This window comes from Stenella coeruleoalba (assembly GCF_951394435.1).
Source record: "Stenella coeruleoalba genome assembly, chromosome: 9".
NCBI lineage: Eukaryota > Metazoa > Chordata > Mammalia > Artiodactyla > Delphinidae > Stenella > Stenella coeruleoalba.
Window position 1 is genome coordinate 476,764 of NC_137155.1, and position 22,699 is coordinate 499,462.

The 22,699-nt window shown below is 48.4% G+C and overlaps 1 protein-coding gene across 1 annotated transcript; it reads left to right on the forward strand.

The window, feature by feature from the left end:
- The first annotated feature begins 4,451 nt into the window (after window positions 1-4,451).
- Window positions 4,452-20,528, forward strand: LOC307191174 (uncharacterized protein C7orf57 homolog). The gene is made up of 8 exons (XM_079931001.1): window positions 4,452-4,547; window positions 11,669-11,854; window positions 13,604-13,712; window positions 14,255-14,411; window positions 15,454-15,551; window positions 17,020-17,225; window positions 18,108-18,122; window positions 20,032-20,528. The coding sequence occupies exons 1-8, from the start codon at window positions 4,493-4,495 to the stop codon at window positions 20,076-20,078; spliced, it is 873 nt and encodes a 290-aa protein (XP_079787127.1). The 5' UTR covers window positions 4,452-4,492; the 3' UTR covers window positions 20,079-20,528.
- Window positions 20,529-22,699: the final 2,171 nt, after the last annotated feature.

Sequence of the window (22,699 nt, forward strand, 5' to 3'; positions counted from 1 at the left end):
GATGAGTGAGTTTGAGCTTTCTTTTTCCCACATGATTAAGACCCAAATTCTCCTGGGTTCTGCTTTTTTTGTTTTGTTGACCTGTCTTTTCTTTGTTTCTTTTGCTTGGAAATTTATTTTTAAAATCATTATCATTCTTTCATTTATGTCTTTAAGTGTATACTTATTTCTTTAAGTGTGTACTCATTTTAAAACCCTTTTCAAACAACTGGATTAAAAATAAAATCTGGCTGGAGATCATTCATTTCCTGATTAGTCACCATCTTTCCATGGCCTGTTTCCTCAGTGACTTAGAGTTTTGGATGGCAGACTTATTTTGAGTGGGGAGTTTCCTAGTTTCACTCCCATCTCTGATCTTCCGTGTTTATTGGCACCCCATGACTTCCAGACTTGTTAAATTTTTTCTATTTGTATTTTGTCTATTGTTGTTATAAATTTGGAATAAGGAGGTACTTGAGACCACAACCCCAAATCTGATATTTTTCAGAAGACCCCAACATATACATATATATATATATATATATATTTTTTTTTTTTTTTTTTTTTTTTTCGGTACGCGGGCCTCTCACTGTTGCGGGCTCTCCCATTGGGGAGCACAGGCTCCGGACGCGCAGGCTCAGCAGCCATGGCTCACGGGCCCAGCAGCTCTGCGGCATGTGGGATCTTCCCGGACCCGGGCACGAACCCGTGTCCCCTGCATTGGCAGGCGGACTCACAACCACTGCGCCACCAGGGAAGCCCCCCAACATATTTTTAAAAGCAGTATTGTGACACAGACCTTTCAGCCTCCTACCTGAAACTGGGTTTCCTTTCTTCTATGAAAACAAGTCAGAAAAACCTCATTTTAAATGGAATCAGAAAACTCCTGAAGGGGGAGCTCTCATGAAGTTGCCGGGAGGAAAAAGAGAGGTAAGAATTGCTGTAACAAGGCCTGTTAGTGTAGAATTGTCTTGGTCTCAACTTCTTATCCATGATAATAAGAACATTACTTTTCTTCTGGCACAAGGAGGGCATTCTTCAACATGGGAATTTCTTCTCCTGATTTTAAGGGAAGGAAGATCCCTCCCCACCCCAGTAACAATGCACTAACCACAACTTGCAGCCAACAAGAAACTGCCACAACCTGGAACTCTTGTTCTTTTCTAATGAACTTTTATTCAAAACAACCCTCCCCAATTTCCACCCAAAACCTAATAAAAACTGACCTTCCCTTTGTCTATTGGGACTTGCCTATGGTTCACCACAGTGTGGACAAAGAATGTCTCCTGCCATGTCAGTAAACAGGACATGTGGCCCTCAAAAGCCATCAGCCGCTGCAGTCTCATGCACTGTGCACCCTGAGGGGATCCAGAACAGAGAAAATCTGGACACTGGCCCTAGACAGCTGAGGTGCACATCAAAGGAATGATTTCAGGGAGCCCAGACTCTTGTATCCTCCAATACATACAAAAGTGCTAAATTCATTAACCTGAGATATCTGGTTTTCTTTAATTAACAGTAATCTTTCCATGTTCTGACTACCTGGTCTTTGTTGCAAAAACTCCTACATATTCTGGCTCCCCCCTTACCTTTTTTGGAGCAGTCCCTCAGAGCGATCTGAGAGGCTATCTTCTCTGCTTAAATCCTCAGCAAGTCCACTGAATAAAACATAAATTTCGACTTTTAGGTTGTGCTTTTTTTTTTTTCCAGTCGACAATAGCTTGTTTGTCCCAGATTGCAATTCCTCTGCTATTCCCAAATAAACTCAACCCTGCTTTTATAATTTGTCAATTATTTTATTTAAGATTACAGTTTCTTTGGTTCAGAAGGAATTCTGATTGGCCATAATCTATATTAACATTTCTCTTCCCCAGCCCTGCTTGGGCTGTGCCCTCTGAGACCCTTTCTTTTCAGGACCTTCCCAGCCCAGTTACTAGCTGTTCCCAGCTGAGCCAGGAGCAAGAGAAATATGCCATCCCTGCTAAAAGTTGGGGAGTGTTGAGGCTGGAAGTAAAAATTTGGGAGTCATCTCATATGGGGGGGGGTGGAGCTGGAGGAGATTGAATAACCAGTGAGTATGGATAGCACACAGAGATAGATGTCCAAAGACTGAGGTCTATGGCACTCCAAAATATAGATGCCAGGAAGAAATGTAGGATCCAGCGATGAAGACTAGCTTGCAGAATTAGCTTGCGAGTTATAGTGAAAACAGCAGAGTCCCAGGTCTTGGAAGGCAAGTAAAGAAGGTGTGCGGGACCACTTATCCAAGCAGTTGTAACTGTTAGTCTCCAGGTGCAACAGTTTCAAAGCTGTGAAAGCTATGGGAACTTCTGGTTCAGATGAATGATCCAAACATAGTTCTAAAAGCCAGTTCCTCCTGAAATCCTAAACATGATGCAAAGCCTTTGTCTTAGGCCATGATGAAGGCCACAGACTGGGTAATTTATAAACAGCAGGAATGCACTTCTCCCAGTTCTGGAGGCTGCAGCAGGTCTGGTGAGAACCTACTCCTGGTTCCCAGACACCATCCTCTCACTAACCCTAATCCCTGGGCAAACAATGCTGTGACTTATACAAAAGGAAGCCCTGTTATTCTTAGTGACAGTCTACGTGCCTCTACCTGCAGTGGAACAAACATTTGACATTGAAAAACAAAGTCTTGATTACTTTCAAGACTGGGCCAGCTGAGGATCCTGAAAATATTACATGAGAGCTGGATAAACCTCAGTTAGGGTTAATTCCCATCACAAGAGTTATCCTCTCGTTACCCAATTCATACATCACCTGTCTTCTGCTAGATTTCTAGGGCTTTACTTGTGTAGCAGAAGCAGCACCTTGTTTAATTCAAGTTGCCAAATGACCACCTTTAAAGACATTTTGATTTTTCTTTTTACTGCTAAAGAAAACCTTAGCTCCATACTACTGCCCGGGTGGTGGGAACCACAGGGTCTCCAGCGGCTAGTCCTCTCCATCATTCTGTCCGATGACCACGTTGTGGCCCCTGCTGCGGCCTCTGGGCTCACGGAGCAGAGTGGGGAGCACGACTCACAACAGAGACCGAATCCAGGTGGGACAAAAGTTCGCACTGAAGTCAAGCGTTGGGACTTTGAACACTGTTCCGAGGAAACACTACCAAAGACTTTTTTTTAAAGGATCTCTCAATTTCCAAACCAGAAATACTGAAAAAATAAAGTGTGTGGAAGACGTTTACATGGTAATTTTACTACTGATACACAGTTGGCAGAAATGGCTGTGTGCTGAGTTTTCCCAGGTACTTATTTGTCCTTTTTAAAAAATAATTAATATTTATTTTTGGCTGCGTTGGGTTTTCATTGCTGCGCATGGGCTTTCTCTAGTTGCAGCGTGGGCTTTCTCTAGTTGCAGAGGGCAGGGCTACTCTTCGTTGGGGTGCACGGGCTTCTCATTGCAGTGGCTTCTCTTGTTGTGGACCAGGGGCTCTAGGCATGCGGTCGTCAGTAGTTGTGGCTCGCGGGCTCTAGCGCGCAGGCTCAGTAGTTGTGACGCATGGGCTTAGTTGCTCCGCGGCATGTGGCATCTTCCTGGACCGGGGCTCGAACCCGTGTCCCCTGCATTGGCAGATGGCTTCTTAACCACTGCGCCACCAGGGAAGCCCTGTCCTCTTTTTTCTTAATGCATTAAATGAATGGGAGGTTGACAAGAAAATCTCTGTCGAATTTCTTGGACGTCAGGGAGGGGAAGGCGCACCAGAACTCTGAGGCCGGCCTCGTCCCCAGCACGCCCCATGCCTCGCCCCGCCAGCAGCGCGGCCTAGCCCAGGCCAGCACCGAGGCAACGCCTCTGTCAGCAGCGCAGTCACGTCCCCGCCACGCCCTGAGGCCTCGCCCGGCCAGCAGCGCGGCCACGCCCAGGCCAGCACCGAGGTGACGCACCGGCGCCGGGCAGTTGGTAGTAGGAGCCCGAGTTCTGCCCCTGGAGCTGACTGGCTGGCTGCGGCCCCTCACACTGCCCCGATTGGCTGCCGCTGCTCCCGCTGTGACCGCCGGTTGGCCCAGGCCGTTGCCCCGGCGACGCGGGTTGCTGTGGTTCCGCGCCGCGCTGGGAGTTTGGGGTTGGTCCCAGCCGCCCGCTGGAACAGAGTGGCCTCGGACGCTGCAGTTGGCAATCACCCAGACCCTAGGCCGGTAGGTGAGCGGGGTCAGACGGCCAGTGGGGTCCGGGCAGGGAGGGGGCCACCCGTCATCCGGGCCGGGGGCGGGGTACCTCGGGACCTGCTGTCTACTCGGCGTGTGTGTGCCCCTGCTGTATACCCTGCCTGGACGTGTCCCTGCTGTATACCCGTGTGGATGTGCCCCTGATGTATACCCTGCCTGGACTTGACCGCATGTCCCGAATAGTGAGACGCCTGCATACCTGTCAGGTGGAGGAGGACAGACAGAGCAGGAACGGGGACCCGGCCTCTGCAGCTCAACCCCCGCGTCGGTTCCTGGTTCACCCGAGAACAGAGAACAGCCGGTCCAGCGTGTCTCCCGGCATGAGGAACACGAGCAAGGAGCTGCACGGCGCCGCAAGCCGCTATGCTCCCTGCGGTGAGTGACCCGAGGAGAGGAAACCCGCGTTTGCTCTGCGGTTGGACTGGCTCGGCTGGACTGGCTCACACCAGCGGGGGCTGCCGGGAGGGGACAGGACAACACGGGGTACCCTCAGAGAAAGCTGCGCACTGCCCCTATGCCCCAGTGTGGAAGCAAGGCTTAAAGCGTAGCATGGGGGGGGAAAACTAGGTTTGTTAGTTTGCTTGTTTGTTTTTTTCCCTATATTCAACAAAAGAAAGCCAGGCTACCCACTGCTGTTGGAGCGCCTCAGTTTTTGGAGCAATAGCTTCTCTGAAAATTTCTCTGTAACAGCAACCCTGTGTAAGTCTCACAGGGGTCTCCCTGTATGTTGGCTTGGGCACTTTCATTTTCAGCTGCATCCCCATGTATTTCATTGATCACCTATCTCTTGCTCCTAATTTAGACCCCAACCAGGGTAACTATGTCTCCTGCTTTAAGCAGTGGGACACAGGAAACAAGCCTCTGGTGGAGGCTCCCACGGCACTGGGCTTCTCACTGTGAAACTGGCAGAAGGGAAGGAGGAACACCTGGGTGCTGGAGTCTGATTTTGCCTTGATTTTTATGCTGCCCCATCTGGAGAAGGGCTGGAGAAGGAGGGAGGAGAAGAGAGCCCCAGAGCTCGGCTGGGAAAGGCAGGGTGAGGGCTGGCAGGGGGGCTGCGGGCAGAGGGACCAAGTGTGGTCTTCTTCACAGTCTCAACATGCTTCTTGCCTGGAGCTCTGCTGTGGCCACTATGGGTGGGTCCGTGGCTGTGCTGGGAATGGGGCAGGGGACAGGAGGCCTGGGTGTCCGTCTCCACGGTGGGCTCTCAGCCTGGGTCTGACGTCTCAGTGCCTTAGTGTGTGGCCTCTCCGTGTGAGCAGCGCAGAAGACGGCGACACTCGCCAGGTGCTCTGCTAAACACTGTCACACTAACACTGAACTTCAGAACAACCTGCCGAGGGGCCCTTAGCCCTGGTTTATAGGTGAGGAAGCCGAGGCTCAGAGTTTCAGGAGGCTGCCCTGTTCTCCAAGGCTGCGGCGGCCCAAAGGCAGGGCTCCAGAGCCCCGTGGGATGTGCCCTCAGACACCAGAGAGCTGCGGGGCTGAGTCCCTTTGCGGTCTCTCTGAGCCTGGCTCCTTATGGATGAAGCAAGCACGCGAGGGGGCAAGGGAGCCCGTAAAGGAATCTACATGGTAGTTAAGTGATCTGGCGCTGTACAAGTACTGATAATGTTTGAGGACAAGACAGTTCTCGTTCCTTTAACCCTGTGTGTGTGTGTGTGTGTGTGTGTGTGTGTGTGTGTGTGTGTGTGTGTGTGTGTGTGTGGTGACAGTTGGTTCACAGTGACTCGTGTGCTGGCTCTCTGAGCAGGGCACGCAGTGATAAACAGCAAGCTAGGTTAGAGCTCAGTGCCCGCCCAAAACTCCCAGTAATGAGAAGTAGAAGCCACTCTGTTCTCTGTGGATTAATTAGTAATCAAAACACAGAGAGGAAAAATAAAGCTGGAACCGAATGCCTTCCCTCAAAAGGAAAATATTTGAGCTGAATACAATCAGATAAGATGGTCCTACCCATCTTCCTAGCTCTTAAATTTCTTCTCTGTGAGCTTGGGCACACTTCTTTAAAGCTTTCCCAGGGGGTGGTTTCTCATTTTCAAAACTATAGTGTTTCCCCTATACTGTTCATCTAATTACTGTTCTTTAGATATATGAAAGATTTCCCATGAACGTTCATTGTTATGCAGTGAAGTAGCTTTAGTTCCAAGTACAGACTGGGTGGCTAACTTTTAGCTTCAGAGGACGGTGACTTCTTGTTCCTGGGATCCATGTGTGCTTGTGTAAAGGGTCTATTCAGCGCCGCCTTCCTGTGCTCCTACTGTACCAGTCGGGGTTCTCCGTAGCCCAGCGATGTGTGTGTGTGTGTGTGTGTGTGTGTGTGTGTGTGTGTGTGTGTGTGTGGAGAGAGAGAGAGAGAGAGAGAGAGAGAGAGGGAGGGAGATTGACTGGGAGATTCATTTATTTTAAGGAATTGACTCACACAGTTGTATAGCAGGCGGGTCCAAAATCTGCAGGCCGGAGACCCAGGGAAGGGCTGATGCTGCAGTCCTGAGTCCAAAGGCTGTCTGAGGGCTGAATTCCTTCCTCTTCAGGAGACCTCAGTCTTTTCTCCTAAATCATTGAACTGATGGCATCAGGCCCACCGACGTTAGGGAGACTTACCTGCTTTAGTCAGAGTCTATTGATTTGACTGTTAATCTCCTCTAAAAAGCACCTTCACAGTAACGTGCCGGACTAAACATCTGGGAACTGTGGCCTAGCTAAGGCGACACATAAAATTACCTTCACACCTGCCAGGAGCCAGTCCTATGTTAGACCCTGAATGCCATGCTTTCTTTTTTTTTTTTTTCTTTTTGGCAACGACGCACAGCTTGTGGGATTTTAGTTCCCCGACCAGGGATTGAACCTGGGCCCTCGTCAATGAGAGTTCAGAGTCCTAACCACTGGACTGCCAGGGAATTCCCTGAACGCCATGCATTTTTGACAGCTGGTTCCAGTAAGCTCGTAAATGCAAGAGTTGCTTGTGCTATGATAGTGGCATCTTTCTTATCTCACACTCCTGGATTTTGTGTCCAAAGTTTTCAATCAGCTGGGATATTTGTTCTTATATTTGGACATGCGGTTAATCAGTTTCTGACACAAAGAGTCACCAGCACACCAAGAGCCCGAGTGTCCCAGGGTCTTCTCTCTGTGGAGCCATAAGTGGGCCTGATCACTACAGGTCCCTGGGCTTCTGCCCACACCTCTCGCTCCTGGCAGGGACCCTCACAGGTGGTCACAAAGCAGCCTGCAGGGCTGTGACTTGGGTGCCCACTGAGGGGGCCTCAGGGCTCTGACAAGGCCAGTTCAGCTCACACACACACCGCCACCCCCCCCCCCCCCGTGGCCACGCTGGGTGGGGCGGGGGATTCAGATCGATGGGGACGGAGGGCAGGGAGCAAGCTTGCCTTCATTCACCACCCCCGTTTGTCCTCCCACCCTCCTCTTCACGGGACCCTCTCCCCTAGAAATCCCACAGCTTTATCTACACTCACCGCGCTTCACCCTTGTGGGACCAGACTTGATGTTTCCATGGAAGCCACGCGCAGCCCACCCCTGCCAATCTGCGGCCCCAGACGCTTCCCACAGCATGAGGATGCCCGGGACAAAGCCCCGCCCCCCCTGCCCCGCCCCGTTCAGCCACCCTCCTGAGTGCTGCTCTCCTTTCCTGTCTGGCGACTCGTCCCGCTTTGGCCTCAAGCAAAAGGAAAGCGGTGGGGTTCAGATAACATTGTTTGCCAGTGAAGCCTCCCTGATGGTGGCACGCAGTCCTGCATCTTTCTGCTCCTGTCAAATTAGCAAACCTGTTCAGTTAGGCTCTTACTTCTGGTTCAGTGTTTGTTTGTTTTTCCAATTGGAGTATAGTTGATCCACAATATTGTGTTAGTTTCTGGTGTACAGCAAAGTGATTCACTTATAAATATATATCTATTCTTTTTCATATTCTTTTCCATTATAGGTAAATATTTAGTAGAGTTCCCTGTGCTATACAGTAGGTCATGATAGATTATCTATTTTATATATAGTAATGTATATATGTGAATCTCAACCGCCTAATTTATCCCTCCCACCCACCTTTCCTCTTTGGTAACCATAAGTTTGTTTTCTATGTTTGTGAGTCTATTTCTGTTTTGTAAATAAGCTCATTTGTATCTTTTTTTTAGATTCCACATATAAGTGATATATGTGGTATTTGTCTTTCTCTGTCTGACTCTGACTTACTTCACTTCGTATGATAATCTCTAGGTCCATCCATGTTGCTGCAGATGGCATTATTTCATTCTTTTTATGGCTGAGTAATATTCCATTGTATATATGTGCCACATCTTCTTTATCCATTCATCTGTTGATGGACATTTAGGTTGCTTCCATGTCCTGGCTATTGTAAATAGTGCTGCTTATGAACATAGGGGTGCCTGTATCTTTTTGAATTAGAGTTTTCATCTTTTCCGGATACATGCCCAAGAGTGGGATTGCAGGATCATATGGTAGCTCTATTTTAATTCTTTTAAGGAAACTCCATAGTGTTCTCCATAGTGGCTACACCAATATACATTCCCACCAACAGTGTAGATGGGTTCCCTTTTCTCCACACCCTCTCCAGCATTTATTATTTTTTAAATTAATTAATTAATTAATTTTTGGCTGCATTGGGTCTTTGTTGCTGTGCGTGGGCTTTCTCTAGTTTTGGTGAGCAGAGGCTACTCTTCGTTGTGGTGTGTGGGCTTCTCATTGCAGTGGCTTCTCTTGTTGCAGAGCGCGGCTTCAGTAGTTGTGGCACGAGGGCTCAGTGGTTGTGGCTTGTGGGCTCTAGAACACAGGCTCAATAGTTGTGGCACATTGGCTTAGTTGTGGGATCTTCCTGGACCAGGGCTCGAACCCGTGTCCTCTGCACTGACAGGTGGATTCTTAACCACTGCACCACGAGGGCAGTCCCCAGCATTTATTATTTGTAGACTTTTTGATGATGGCTATTCTGACTGTTGTGAGGTGATAACTCATTGTAGTTTTGATTTGCATTTCTCTAATAATTAGTGATGTTGAGCATCTTTTCATTTGCCTGTTGGCCACCTGTGTGTCTTCTAAATGTTTATTTAGGTTTTCTGCCCATGTTTTGATTGGATTGTTTAGATTTTTGTTATTGAGTTGTATGAGCTGTTTGTATATTTTGGACATTAAGCCCTTGTCCATCACATAGTTTGCAAATATTTTCTCCCAGTCCATAGGTTGTCTTTTCGTTTTGCTTAGATTTCCTTTTCTATTCAAAAGCTTATAAGTTTGATTAGGTCCTGCTTGTTTATTTTCGCTTTTATTTCTACTGCCCTGGGAGACTGACGTAAGAAAATGTTGCTACGATTTATGTCAGAGAATGTTTTGCCTATGTTCTCTTCTAGGAGTTTTATGGCATCATGTCTTATATTTAAGTCTTTAAGCCATTTTGAGTTTATTTTTGTGTGTGAGAGAGAGAGTGTTCTAACTTCATTGATTTACATGTGGCTGTCCAACTTTCCCAACACCACTTGCTAAAGAGACTGTCTTTTCCTCATTGTATATTCTTGCCTCCTTTGTCACAGATTAATTGACCCTAGGTGTGTGGGTTTATTTCTGGGCTCTTTATTCTGTTCCACTGATCTGTAGGTCTGGTTTTGTGCCAATACCACACTGTTTTGATTACTGTAGCTTTGTAGTTTCGTCTGAAGTCTGGAACAGTTATGTCTCCAGCTTTTTCTTTTTCCTCAGGATTGCTTTGGCAATTCTGGGTCTTTTGTGGTCCTATATAAATTTTAGGATTATTTGTTCTAGTTCTGTGAAAAATGTCATGGGTAATTTGATAGGCATCATGTTAAAGCTGTAGATTGCTTTGGGTAGTATGGCCATTTTAACAATACAGTAAGTCCCCTACATACAAACAAGTTCCGTTCTGAGAGTCCAATTTGTTCATAAGTCCAACAAAGTTCGCCTATGTACCCAAATAACACAATCGGCTATACAGTACTGTATTGTAATAGGTTTATAATACTTTTAACACAAATAATACATAAAAAACAAACAAAAAGTAAAGAAAATATTTTTAATCATACAGTACAGTACCTTGAAAAGTACAGTACAACAGCTGGCATCCAGGGGCTGGCATCCAGTTAACAGGCAAGAAGAATTACTGACTGGAGGATGGAGAGGAGGTGGGAGATGGTAGAGCTGAAGGATCATGAGCAATAGGAGTTGGAGGGCAAGCTGCAATTTCACTCATGCCTGATGTTGATGGCACAGGTTCTGGTTCCTTGCTGGAACCAGATGCATGTTCACATCTTTGAAAGTGTGCAACTTAAAGGTTCATATGTAGGGAACTTACTGTATTAATTTTTCCAACCCAAGAGCATGGGATATCTTTCCATTTCTTTGAATCATCTTCAGTTTTCTTTATCAATGTTTTATAGTTCTCAGCATATAAGTCTTTTGCCTCCTTGGTCAGGTTTATTCCTAAGTTTTTTTTTTTTTTTTGTCTTTTTGATGTGATTTTAAAAGGGATTTTTTTTTTTTTTTACTTTCCCTTTCTGATATTTCATTGTTACTGTAAAGAAATGCAACAGATTTCTGTAATCTTGTATCCTGCTACCTGGTTGAATTCATTTATCAGTTCTAGTAGTTTTTGTGTGGTGTCTTTAGGGTTTTCTATATATAGTATCATTTCATCTGCATATAATGACAATTTTACCTCTTCCCTACCAATTTGAAAACTTTTTATTTCTTTTTCTTGTCTGATTGCTGTGGCTAGGACTTCTAATACTATGTTGAATAGAAGTGGTGAGAGTGGGCATCCTTGTCTTGTTCCAGAGTTTAGTGGGAAGGCTTTCAGCTTTTTACCATTGAGTATCATGCTGGCTGTGGGTTTGTCATAAATAGCTTTTATTATGTTGAGATATGGTCCCTCTGTGCCCACTTTGGTAAGAGTTTTTATCAAGATATCTCAGTGTTTTTAAAGTTCTAAGTTGATCAAATCTTGGCTAACATTTGGTCACATAGTCCAGAGGCTTGCCCACGTTTTAAGTGCTTTGGGATCTTTCAGGAATGTGTACTCCCGGAAATGCAGTCTAGTCCCAATTTATGGAGGATTGAAGGAGAAGAGAGAGAGAGCTGCACATGTAGGGGATTTGGATACCTCACTGGGAGGCTAAAAACCCCAGGGAAGGGCTCTGCTCTCACTGCTTTGGGACAGAGGGGCAGCCAGCAGCAGAGGGGCCAGCAGGCCTTCTAGAAGGTGCTTGTCATCTGCTGGGCGCCGTGGCTGCTGCTCGTGGCCTTTAGGGACTGTTAACTACACGACTGGCAGGGTTATGCCTCGGGTGACAGGCATTTACAAGAGGGCAGTTTCACCTGTGCTGATGCCCCATGTTGATGTCCTCTTCTGGTGTCCTGCGAGGGTGTGACGCCCTCCCTGGTGTAGTTATCTTCTGAGCAGTGGACCAAACCAGCCTGGATTCCGTAAGTAATGACCTGACCCTTGGCCTCCTCTTCCCTAGATTGGTATTACCACCTTCCTGTGAAGCAGTCTGAGAAAGCCGTGGATGCCCCGCCAGCGTCCCAGATCCCAGGCCTCAGTGACCTGAGGGCAGCCCCCAGTGGGCACACGCCCGGGGCACGAAGGTGCTTGGTGAAGGAAACGGACTCAGAGTACGTGAAGCTGGCGAAGCAAGGTGGCCAGCCCGGTAAGCACTGCAGGCTTGTGCTTTGTGGCGGGAGTGACACGGTCGTCTGGTCATTGTGTCCTCCCTGTAAAAATATGTGAAGTGTATGAGCTTTGCCCAAGGCCGTAGGAAGTCCAGGTCAATGGATACAGTTCAGGGTGCAGACTCTTCAGGGGCGTGCTGCCGTTTATGGGAAAGACCTACTAGGCTGTGAGTTCACCGAACTGGGATTTTCCTTCTGAGTGACACCCCTGTGGTGACTCCCTGTCTAGCTGCAGTCTCTGTCTCTGCACTGCAGTCGCCCAGCTCAGGGCCACCCCTTCCCCAGTCGCCTGTGAAGCATCTTTGTTCCTGTTGCTCTGTCTCATCATCCCTCATCCTGTGTATTAATATCTTCTTGGTAATGGAGGCCAGGGATGAGTGTCCATGGTGATGTTTATGAACACCACACTTTTACCCATGATGTAACTGAGAAAGGCCTGTTCAGCTGTGCTAATTAAAGTTGCTGGTCAAGTTAGGAGTCACAGCTATCTAGCACACCTTCTGGCTGGCCTTTGTGGTGAACGAGCCTGAGAAACGCTGACCTTTCTCTCTTTCTGACACCTGTTCCTGCTGTGGAGATTGTCACGGGGAGAGTGGGCGACATGGCAGAGGGCAGCACCTGGCTTTAATGGTCAAAAGCCCGGAACAGACCATGTGATTCACTGCGTGTAAAGCACAGAAGGTCCACCACCTCCCCACTCCCCAGCCACCAGTTAGGACATTAGTGGGACTGCTGGCAGAATCTGAACAAGATCTGTAAACTGGATAAAAGGATTGCATCACACTAATTTCCTGATTTTGATCACTACACTGTGATTATGTCATAACTGTCTCTGGAAGCCTCCCAAACGGTCCCCCAAACAGCAATGACAGTGACAATACTAATGGGTGGGGGGGGGGGGAGAGAGAGAGAGAGAAAGAGCAATAAAGCAAATGGGAAACGAAACGCAGCATTTGAGGAATCTGGGTGAAGGGTTTAGGGGAATTCATACCATTTTTTGGACCTTTTGTCTAAGTCTGAAATATTTAAAAATGGAAAGTTCAAAAAAGAAAAAAGTTATACATGTCTTTCTAATAGTAAGAACAGTCGAACAGTCGATGCTGGCCGTCGCGCCCGCTTAGCAGGCAAGACTAGTCGCTCCTGCTTCCCCGCCTGACTGACCCCTGCCTGGGAAAAGCCCTCAAGCCGGGGGAGGGGGACGAAGACCTGGCAGCAAGTCGGGGGGTCGGCGGGAGCTAGAGCCTGAGCGCGTCTCTGACCCTCTCAGCCTGGCTCCAAGCGGGGCACCGGTTAACACTCCCCCTGCCCCCAGGATTTAGAGGGGCCGGTGCCCCGCTTCCCACCGGAAACCTGGAGGGGGCGGCTCACCCCAGAACTGCCGCGTGGGGGGTGGAGAGCAGACTGTCCTGGCCAGAGAGAGGAGCCAGGGCGCAGCCCCCTGGGGGGCCCGAGGAGTTCTGTCCCCGCAGATACCGCCCTGGGGCAAGGACCCCTCCCCCTCCCCCCCAGAGACAGGGAGGAGGTGGCCTGCGGCGGGGCAGGGGTACAGGAGGGATGTCCTCTGGGGACCAGGCAGCACGAGCACTGGCGGGTGAGGACACCGCGGACACCCCGGCGTGCTGTCCCCGGCCCAGTGGAGTCCAGGAGGAGAGCCGGTCCCCTCGTCGCTGCGACCTGCCTGCTGGTAATGCGCAGGCCGCTCACAGCCGTGTCTTTTTGGCCTCGAGATCTGTTGAAGCACTTTGCCCCCGGGACCAGTAAGGGCTCCCCCGTGGCCTACTCCTTGCCAGACTGGTACGTCCACCACAGCCAGCCGCCGACGGCCGACCGGAGGCAGTGAGTATCCTGACCCCCGCGTTGCGGCCCCGCCCAGGCCTGCGTCCCCAGCCTCTGACCTCCGCGCCCGGCCTCTCCGCCCGCCGCCTCCCTGCAGCCCACTGTCTCCGGGAGGCTGGGCGCCCTCTTCCGTCCCGTCCTTGCTGGGGGTCGGCTGGTTGCCCAGCTTCTCCCCGCCGCTGCATCCCGGAGGGCCCTTCCCTCTCCCCTCCCCTCCCCTCCCTCCCCTCCCCTCCCCTCCCCCCTCCTCCCCCTCCCCCTCCCCTCCCCTCCCCTCCCTCTCCCCCTCCCCTCCCCTCCCTCTCCCCCTCCCCCTCCCCTCCCTCTCCCCCTCCCCCTTCCCCTCCCCCTCTTCTAAGGGCCTGGACTTTATCCTAGCAGAACCAGGAGCCCAGAAAGTGAGGGGGGTGTGGGTGGGCGGGGACTGGAGAAGGTCAGAGCTAGGTGCTGGGGCGGGGGGAGGGGGAAGGAGGGAGGCAGAGAGGGGAGGTCAGGAGGTGGCCCTAAGCCGCGGGCCGGGGCCCTTCCGTCCGTTTCTGCAGGGTCCCCGCTGCGTCCATACCGGATTACATGTTTTATGAAGAGTCTAACCGCGATCACGCCAGTGGCAACTACGAGTCCAGAAGGGGGCCCTTCGACTTTGACATGAAGACGGTTTGGCAAAGAGAGGCAGAGGAACTGGTAAAGGAGAAAAAAAAGGTGACTGGAGCCCCACTAGATGGCATGGTTTTGCTTGCCGCCCGGAGCACGCCCCGCGATGTGCTTGTCGGCAGGGTGTGTCCCGTGGCCCCGGGATCTGCATCTTAAGTTCGATCTGCTAAAAGGCCAGAGGCCACGGGAAATTAGCTTCCTTCTTCTCCTTATGAATGCGATCCTTGAGGTAAGATTGCCTTTTACTGAGTGTGTTTTAACCAGCTGACACTCATCTCTGGGAAAGTTGGCTGTCACTTCTCATCTGCCCAGATAGAAAGGACATTATCCAGTTTCTGAACAAGCCCGTTCTGTTTAAGGGTTTAAGTTAAAATTCCCCGGAATACTCTGTACGGACAAGAAGGGAAGAGGAGACGCTGCTTTTCTTCTGTGCAAACCCTGGGTATTTCTATTTGACCTTGAAGGAGCACCGACTGCAGGGCACACACTTTCAAGGCATTTCTGTTTCAAAGGCACCCTGTGAAGGCCATCTCGGGTCAGTGGCTTTCTGGTGGCGGTGTCTCGGTTCATGGGGCTGGCGTGGCTCCTGGGACGTGGGGATCTGTGGGTGAACTGGTGACGTTCATGTTAAAACCGGCAGTGGGTCCTGACGATGAGCAAGGTTGGCCGCCCTCCCCCCGCACGACAGGGGAGCGGCCTCGCTGGCTGGCAGGTTCCTCGCCTGACCCCAGCCCGCTTCGCAGTGTCTGCTTGGAAGAGAAACCCTGGAAGTTTATTCCGGGGCTCGCAGAGTTGAGCACTGTGCAGTGTCAGCTGCGTGCAGCGGGCCGGCTGTCTGTCCTCAAGACACCCTGTCCCAGCCCTGAGCCTGGCTCTGGGGGGTTGGCATGTTCAGTGAACGGGCTGCTCCTGGTGACACTTCCCAGCAATAAACAGAGGCTTCGGATGCTAACCAGGGTCACGGTGCCCATGCCCTATAAAAGGCTGGATGCTGTACTGCCGCCAAACCATTGACAGAGCCATGCAGGGGCTGAGAAAGTGCAGGGAGCAAACCCTTCTAAGTCAGGGTATCGTGTGTCTCTCTGTACAGGTGAGGCTACCAGCCATCAAGTCCAAGTATCCGAGCAAAGCCGGGACCCCGCTTGGCCCCAAAGACCCTGCAGGAAGCAAACTATCCTTTCCCCCCATGTAAGTGCACAGGCTGCGCCAGCGTGGTCTGGATTCGGTTTGGGTTTGGTCTTTGGTCCAAGTGACAACAGTGACAACCATGGCTCCAATACACGATGCTGATGCCGGCCTAACAGTATTCGCTTCCCAGCAGCAGGTTGTGGTGATGTGACTTCAATGGCACAGCTTCCCATGGCCTGGCCCTGTCTACTGGCCTCCTCTTCCATTTTCCCTTCCCTCTGGGTGCCCCCTGGGCCCCTGTGGACCCATCCTCCCCCGCCCTGAGCGCTGAGCTGAGCTCTCTCCTCTGTCAGCCTGTGTCACCCAAGCTCACCCTATAAACTTGGGGCCACATGTGTGTGCTACTCAGTCCTGACATTCTCTGTCCCCAAGGCCTGGACCCTGGGGTCTGCGCCTGGTGAGTCCTTGGCTCTGCATTCAGCTGGAACATCTGTCAGGCGCCCTGACACTTCATTACTCGCCCAGCTGGAGCGGGGGTCCCCGAGGCCTTCTGTTTCTCTTCCCGTCCCCAGAATCTCACTGTAGTGCTAGAATTAATGCCGTTAATTGTCTGACTACTTCTTACAATTGCTTCTCCTCTAGTGAGGCTGGGGGAGGAGCAATCAATCAGTTACATTGTGTGACAAATGCCATGAAAGCACCACACTCAGACTGGGAGGGCAAAAAAATTATATCTATCTATCATCCATCATCTATCTATCTATCTATCTATATCTGTATACCTCTATGTCTTTCTATCTATATCCATCTATATTTCTATATCTACCTATCTATCTATATCTATATATCTATATCTATCTATCTATCTATCTATCTATATATATATAGAGAGAGAGAGAGAGCCCGCCAGAGCCATTAGGAAGACTCTTGACAACAGAGTGATTTACAAGTAAGAAACCCAAAGGTCGGAGGGCACAGGTGATATGCGTCACCTGTTTTACATCTGATCTCCCCGCCTCTCCTAATGGAGGTTATGATAAGGTCTGCAACGATGTAAATGACAGAAGACAGAAGTGTGTAAAGAAGCAGCAGATAATCTTTAACATGAACAGGGAAGAACTAATTAAGAAAGTAACAATTTGTTTGAAAGTGGTAGAGTCTGAGTCACTCACCCCTCCCCAGGGAAGGGGCAGTTCTTTCAGAAGAAGGCATCCCTGGGAAATGCTGGAATTCTTCTTCTCTTTGGCTGTTCTGAAGAAAGGTTTTGGAAACTGAACTAAGTGTGCGCTCACTGTGTACAAGGATGCTTGGAGGTTACTTCCTTATGCTTAAAAGTGGAGAGAGATTGAGAAAGAGAGATAGAGGGAGAGAGGGAGAAGCATCTCTGTTGTGTCTTCAGGGACAGTAACGCATCTAATTTACCATCAGTATGTTCGCTGAGAACGCTTCTGGATTACCCTTTGTACTTAAGTACTTAATTTTTTCTTAATCACCTTTGTACTTAAGTACTTAATTTTTTCTTTTTGAGGCCTGGTCAAAAAAACAGTTCACCCACAAACGTTTCCAAACTTATTAGCAATGGATATAACGCTGAGTGGTTACAGCAGCAAGCAGACCGAGACAAGAGGACCCTGCAGACATCCAAGGCCTCTGCTTCGTCTCTGTCCCAGTCTCCGTGGGACGCCGAGCCGCCCCCAGACCCGGAGGCTCTGGAAGGCGCCAAGGAAGGCCCAGGTGAAGTGCACGGCCCCTGAGACCCCTTGTCTCATTACCTATATCATAATGAGTGATCTAAAAACCGCATAAAAAACCTGCAGAGTTATTGAGGTTACAGTTACACATGAGGATAATATATATTGTGCTTCTTTCCTCTTTATTCAGATGAATAGCAAAAGTCATTATTTCTGTGGCTTTACATTTTCTTCTAGTTGTCAAAAATTCTGATGCTTTATGTGTTGTGCCACACACATGATATCAGTTTTAGTCTCCTGGGTCCAAAAGATTCTGATCCCTGCAATGCTTGGTCCTCTCTGAGGCAGCTTCAGATAAAGCCCCAGTTCCTGAAAAGAACTCACAGTTCAAGCTTGAATTTGTTCCATTATCAGCATTTCTTAAACTTTGTCATTAAACTTTGAATAGCTGAGACATTTCCGTGAAATTAGCTGTTCAAAAAGTTTATTAGTTTGATTTTCAACAGTCACTGTCACAGGGACAATTAGTCTTATTTTGGGCCATGTCCATCTTAAGGTCTATCGAGTATGATATTTAGTTTCTGTAGCTCTAGAACTTATTGACCATTTGCCTTTAGGAAACTTATTTTCACTCCGAGGCTCCATTTCTCTGATTAAGGAGGAAGGAGCTGTGTTGTGTCTCTTCAAGCATCTCAAGTGTTTTATGTGATGTTTTGTAAACATGAGCTCTGCCCGTCTTCCAGGCCAGTGGGCACCACACTGGCCTGGCCAGTGTCTTAATGATACCCTCTCTCCATTGTCATCATGATGCCATTTTAAGTCATACAAACTTTTACTGATTTTTAAGGAATTATTGAGAGTAATTCTTTTAAAATTAGCCTCTTTTATTAAATTGAACAACTAATGCACTTGTCCTTTATTACAGAGTCTTCTCCTCCAAGTGAGTATTTATAGAGAAACTGACCTGCAACCAAGTATAAAAAGTGTCTCAGACACAGAAACAATTGGTGGACATAGTTCTTCAATCTGGAGATGATGCATCTCAGAAGCCTGTGAGGTCCCTCTCCAAACCACCCGTGTTCTAACTACAAAAGCTGGTGATATCTATGTCTTTAAAAAGTCAGAGTTCTAGGACTTCCCTGGCGGTCCAGTGGTTAAGACTCCGCGCTTCCATTGCAGGGGGCACAAGTTTCATCCCTGGTCAGGGAGCTAAGATCGGCATGCTGCGCAGGGGGGCCAAAAAAAAAAAGAAAAGAAAAGAAAAAAAAAGTCAGACTTCTAGAAACACAGTTTGGGGACAGCAAAAGAAGGACCACTTACATTATTACAACAGAATTATTCTTTTATGCATATCACACAAGATAAAGCATATTTCAGTTTACTTCAGAGGCATACATTTTATTAGACACTACGTGAGAAATGTGGGTTTAAATAATGGTAAAGAAGTGAAAGGCCAGGAGAGGCCTCTAATTTAAATACAGGTGCCCCTATATACACTACCAAACGTAAAATAGATAGCTAGCGGGAAGCAGCCGCATAGCACAGGGAGATCAGCTTGGTGCTTTGTGACCACCTAGAGGGGTGGGATAGGAAGGGTGGGAGGGAGGGAGACGCAAGAGGGAGGGGATATGGGGATATATGTATATGTATAGCTGATTCACTTTGTTATACAGCAGAAACTAACACAACATTGTAAAGCAATTATACTCTAATAAAGATGTTAAAAAATATAAATAAATAAATACAGATGCCCCAGGCACAGAGACCCACCTGCACAGGGTCTCTGAGGGTTTTTAGTATTGTTTTTCTGCATGGTCTTAAGTAGATAGAATTTACCTCACCACCACCAAAATATCTGATCTGGTCTAGGAACTGTCGTTGGACATTAAGGTGATACACTTTCTACTGGGAAATAAATCACTGCAGTGCTATATACTCCACGTGTTTAAATTAGCAGCAAGACCCTCTGAATCTCAGAGGAAATTTTTAACAGCTCAAAATCAGTGGAAGACTAAGTAGGCTTGGTAAAGCCCCTGTAACCTGGAAGAATCACCGTCTGGCTGAGCAGACCTGCCTCTGCGCATGTTCTGGGTCGCCGAGGTGTCACTGCCCGGGTGCCGCCCCGCCCTCCCCAGAACTTCAGATCCGGCCGCGGCGCGCTGGGGCTGACCTCGGCCACTCGCTGCCCTCTGTCTCCCGTTCCTCCTCCTCTGTCCATCCTGGATTTTAACGTGATGAACAGCAATCGCCCACCGGAGCTTGCCTTTTCCGACCCGAGCCGGCCGCTGCAAGTGTCCGGACCTCATCAAGGCTTCTTTAGTGTCTTTTCCCTCCACCTGTCGCAGGATTGTCATTTTTCACTGCAATTTTTGCAGCCGCTCGAGGTGTTTCTGACACGCCAGATAGCTAGCTGGCCTTTTAGATGAGTGGCACCGTTAACGCGGGTGCGCAGGGTGCGGTGTCGGGGTGCACGGTGGGGGCCGGGCAGCATCCCCTGGGGCCGCAACAGCCCGGTGGAGCTGAGCCGCCCCCCTGCCCAGGCCGCGCCCCACTGCGCGTTTAGCTCCGCCCTCCTGTGTCAGCAGAACCTACCCGGCACTTGCAGGCTTGACTCAGCGATCACCAGCCGCCTGCAACTTGGAGGCTGATGTTTCCAACGTGCGATTTGTGGCTGCGGGTAGGACCGTGCACTAGACTTTTGTGTAGACTTCAGTAACAATCCTTATAAATAGGTGCAGAGGTACATGTTTTCTTTTAGTTAAAATTAATAGGTTCAGTTTTTTAATTTATAAAACGCGCCATCTTTTGTCTCTTTGCCCTTAAAGTCTTATCTCTATTTTGCACTGCAGGTCCAGTAGCACCTCCAACTGCCTCAGCGCCCGCGGAGCGCAGATAAACCCCGCTGTGATGTGCAGCTAGGACCTATGTAACAGCTATAGTTACAAGGCTCCTGTTACAGTTTGTTAACATAGATTCTCACGAAATGATCCATCTTATAACAGATTTGACGTCGCTGCTGCGTAGATGGTGCCAGTGTTGGGTTTTGTTTCTTGCATCCCTCTGGGACGCCAGGCGCATGGGCTTTGCGCCACTGCGCCTCGCTGGCCTGGGAAGTCCTAGGGTCTCGGAACAGGCCACTTCCTTCCCACCCTCGGCCGACGTCACCACCCGCGTGTGAGCCTCTACTGGCACTACTTCTGTTGAAATCTACGGTTTAGACTCTTAACCGGAAATAACTCACCCAAAAGCTTTTTCACTATTTGGTCCTGTAATCTTTGTAGGAATAATTTTTCTGTTACAAAAAGTATTTAATTCCAGAATATTGTGCAATAGTTTATATTAAGAAACAGATTAATTTATTACGCCTTGAAATTTTAAACATTTAGTATGAAAACATTGTAGCATTTGCTAGTTTTAAATGTTTGAAAATATTTTTGGCATAAACTGAAATCCATAATAGTGAACATTTATTATTTTGTATTAAGTAAAAATATGTTTAAATATTTAATTTAGTAGTCTTAACAAAAATGTTTTACTACTCAGACAATTCTCTCAGTTTATAAATTTCATTGCTATTTATATGTAATTAGCATAAAAATGTAGTTTTATATTTTGTACATTTAATTCACTCATAAAATAATAATATTCTGCTGGAAGATTTTCAGAGAGGCAAGTAAGTTCAGAGATGTTTTAGCTTCTTTCCCAGAATAAACTTATCATGCATTTGCTCACGTAAAATCTAAACGTTTTCAATTAATTCTTTAAACGATATACTGAACTGAATGCATGGATGCATGTGGTTGGGTAACTACACAGCTCAGAGGACGTGAGTGGCGCGTGCGGTGAAGGGAAAGAGTCTGCTCTAGAGGAAGGTGCCGACTGTCCCTGGTTTCTCCCCTCCCCCTTCCTTTCTCTACTTCAATCCCTACCTCATTCTCAACCCGCCCCCCCCCCCAAGAAAAAACCATCAGGAACAGGTATCAGTAGCTTAAGACCCTTCGATCCATTTTGAGGATATTAGAGTAGCAGAAACCCGTGGTTTTAGGGAGAGGACAGAGTTTGGGGCAGGGACCTGTGATCAGATCTCGGCTCCATGCAGGGCACCTGGGGTCTGTTATTGAAAAAGCCAGTCGTGCAGTTAACTTTCTGCTTGGTAATAGAAAACAAATGTTATGAAAACAGAAGATTTGCACATTCCATCTAATTGTTCTTAAGTAAAGCACTTTTGCCAAAAGCTCAAAAATATAGCTAGATCATACTAAATATAAATTGTCAGTTAAAACCAGCAAAAGAAGTGTTTAATGAAATAGTACTTTCACACGTATGTGCGTGCATGCACACTCACACACACCCTTCCAGTGTCGTGATGTTTTTCTGACAGGCTCAACACAGCCCAGCTCACAGAGCTTAGCTCTGAGCCTTGGTTTCCTCCTTTATCAAAAGGAGATACTTCCGGGACTTCCCTGGTGGTCCAGTGGTTAAGACTCTGCGCTTCCAATGCAGGGGGCACGGATTCCAGCCCCAACAGGCCATCCCACAAGCCATGTAGTGCGGCCACTAAATACATACATAAATACATAAATAAAAAGGAGATACTTCCTATCCAAGCGCTGTCATGATGATTAATCAAAATAAGTTTCAACAAGGTTCCTGACACAATATCTGACACTGTACTCAATCATTCTCTCAGCTTTCATAAATCTAATATTCAGTTTGGTGGTCAACTTGCCCATGAAGGGAGCCCCAGATACACATAGGAAAGCCAGCATCCCTGGAGAAAGCTGGGATTCTAACCTCCGTTAACTGATTTAGTACAGAGCCTGAGATCTGCCTGAAATGGGCCCAGAGGTCACGCTCTATGAAAAGCAAAGCAGAAGTTAGTGGAAGAGAGGAAAGACGGAGAATAGCTTCAAGGAGGAGAATGCAGAGCAGTACAATAACAAGTAAGGCACCATGGAAAGAAAGTGGAAATAAATGTCAGGAATTAGAGCAGATATGATGACGGAAGAGAATGAGGTACTTCGCACCCTACAAAGGGCTTAACTCGAGCCCAGGAAACATCTTCAAAAATTGGCCAGATTGTACATTAAAAAGCAGCAGAGGAGCTTCCTGGTGGCTCAGTGGTTAAGAATCTGCTTGACAATGCAAGGGACAAGGGTTCGAGCCCTGGTCCAGGAAGATCCCACATGCCGCGGAGCAACTAAGCCCGTGCGCCACAACTACTGAGCCTGTACTCTATAGTCCGCGAGTCACAACTACTGAGCGCATGTGCCGCAACTACTGAAGGCTGTGCGCCTAGAGCCCATGCTCCACAACAAGAGAAGCCACCGCAATGAGAAGCCCGTGCACCACAACGAAGAGCTGCCCTGGCTCGCGGCAACTAGAGAAAGCCCACGGGCAGCAATGAAGACCCAACGCAGACAAAAATAAATACATTAAAAAAAAATCATAACAGGCTTTTGTATCTCATCTGACCCTCGTCGACCCCTGCAGCAATGGGCATCGTTCGCATGTGAG

Bases quoted from the DNA above. Each gene is read 5' to 3' on its own strand.
- LOC307191174 (XM_079931001.1), top strand. From the start codon at position 4,493: ATGAGGAACACGAGCAAGGAGCTGCACGGCGCCGCAAGCCGCTATGCT. The intron at 4,548-11,668 runs GTGAGTGACCCG...CCTCTTCCCTAG, and splicing joins AAGCCGCTATGCTCCCTGCG to ATTGGTATTACCACCTTCCT. The intron at 13,713-14,254 runs GTGAGTATCCTG...CCGTTTCTGCAG, and splicing joins CCGACGGCCGACCGGAGGCA to GGTCCCCGCTGCGTCCATAC.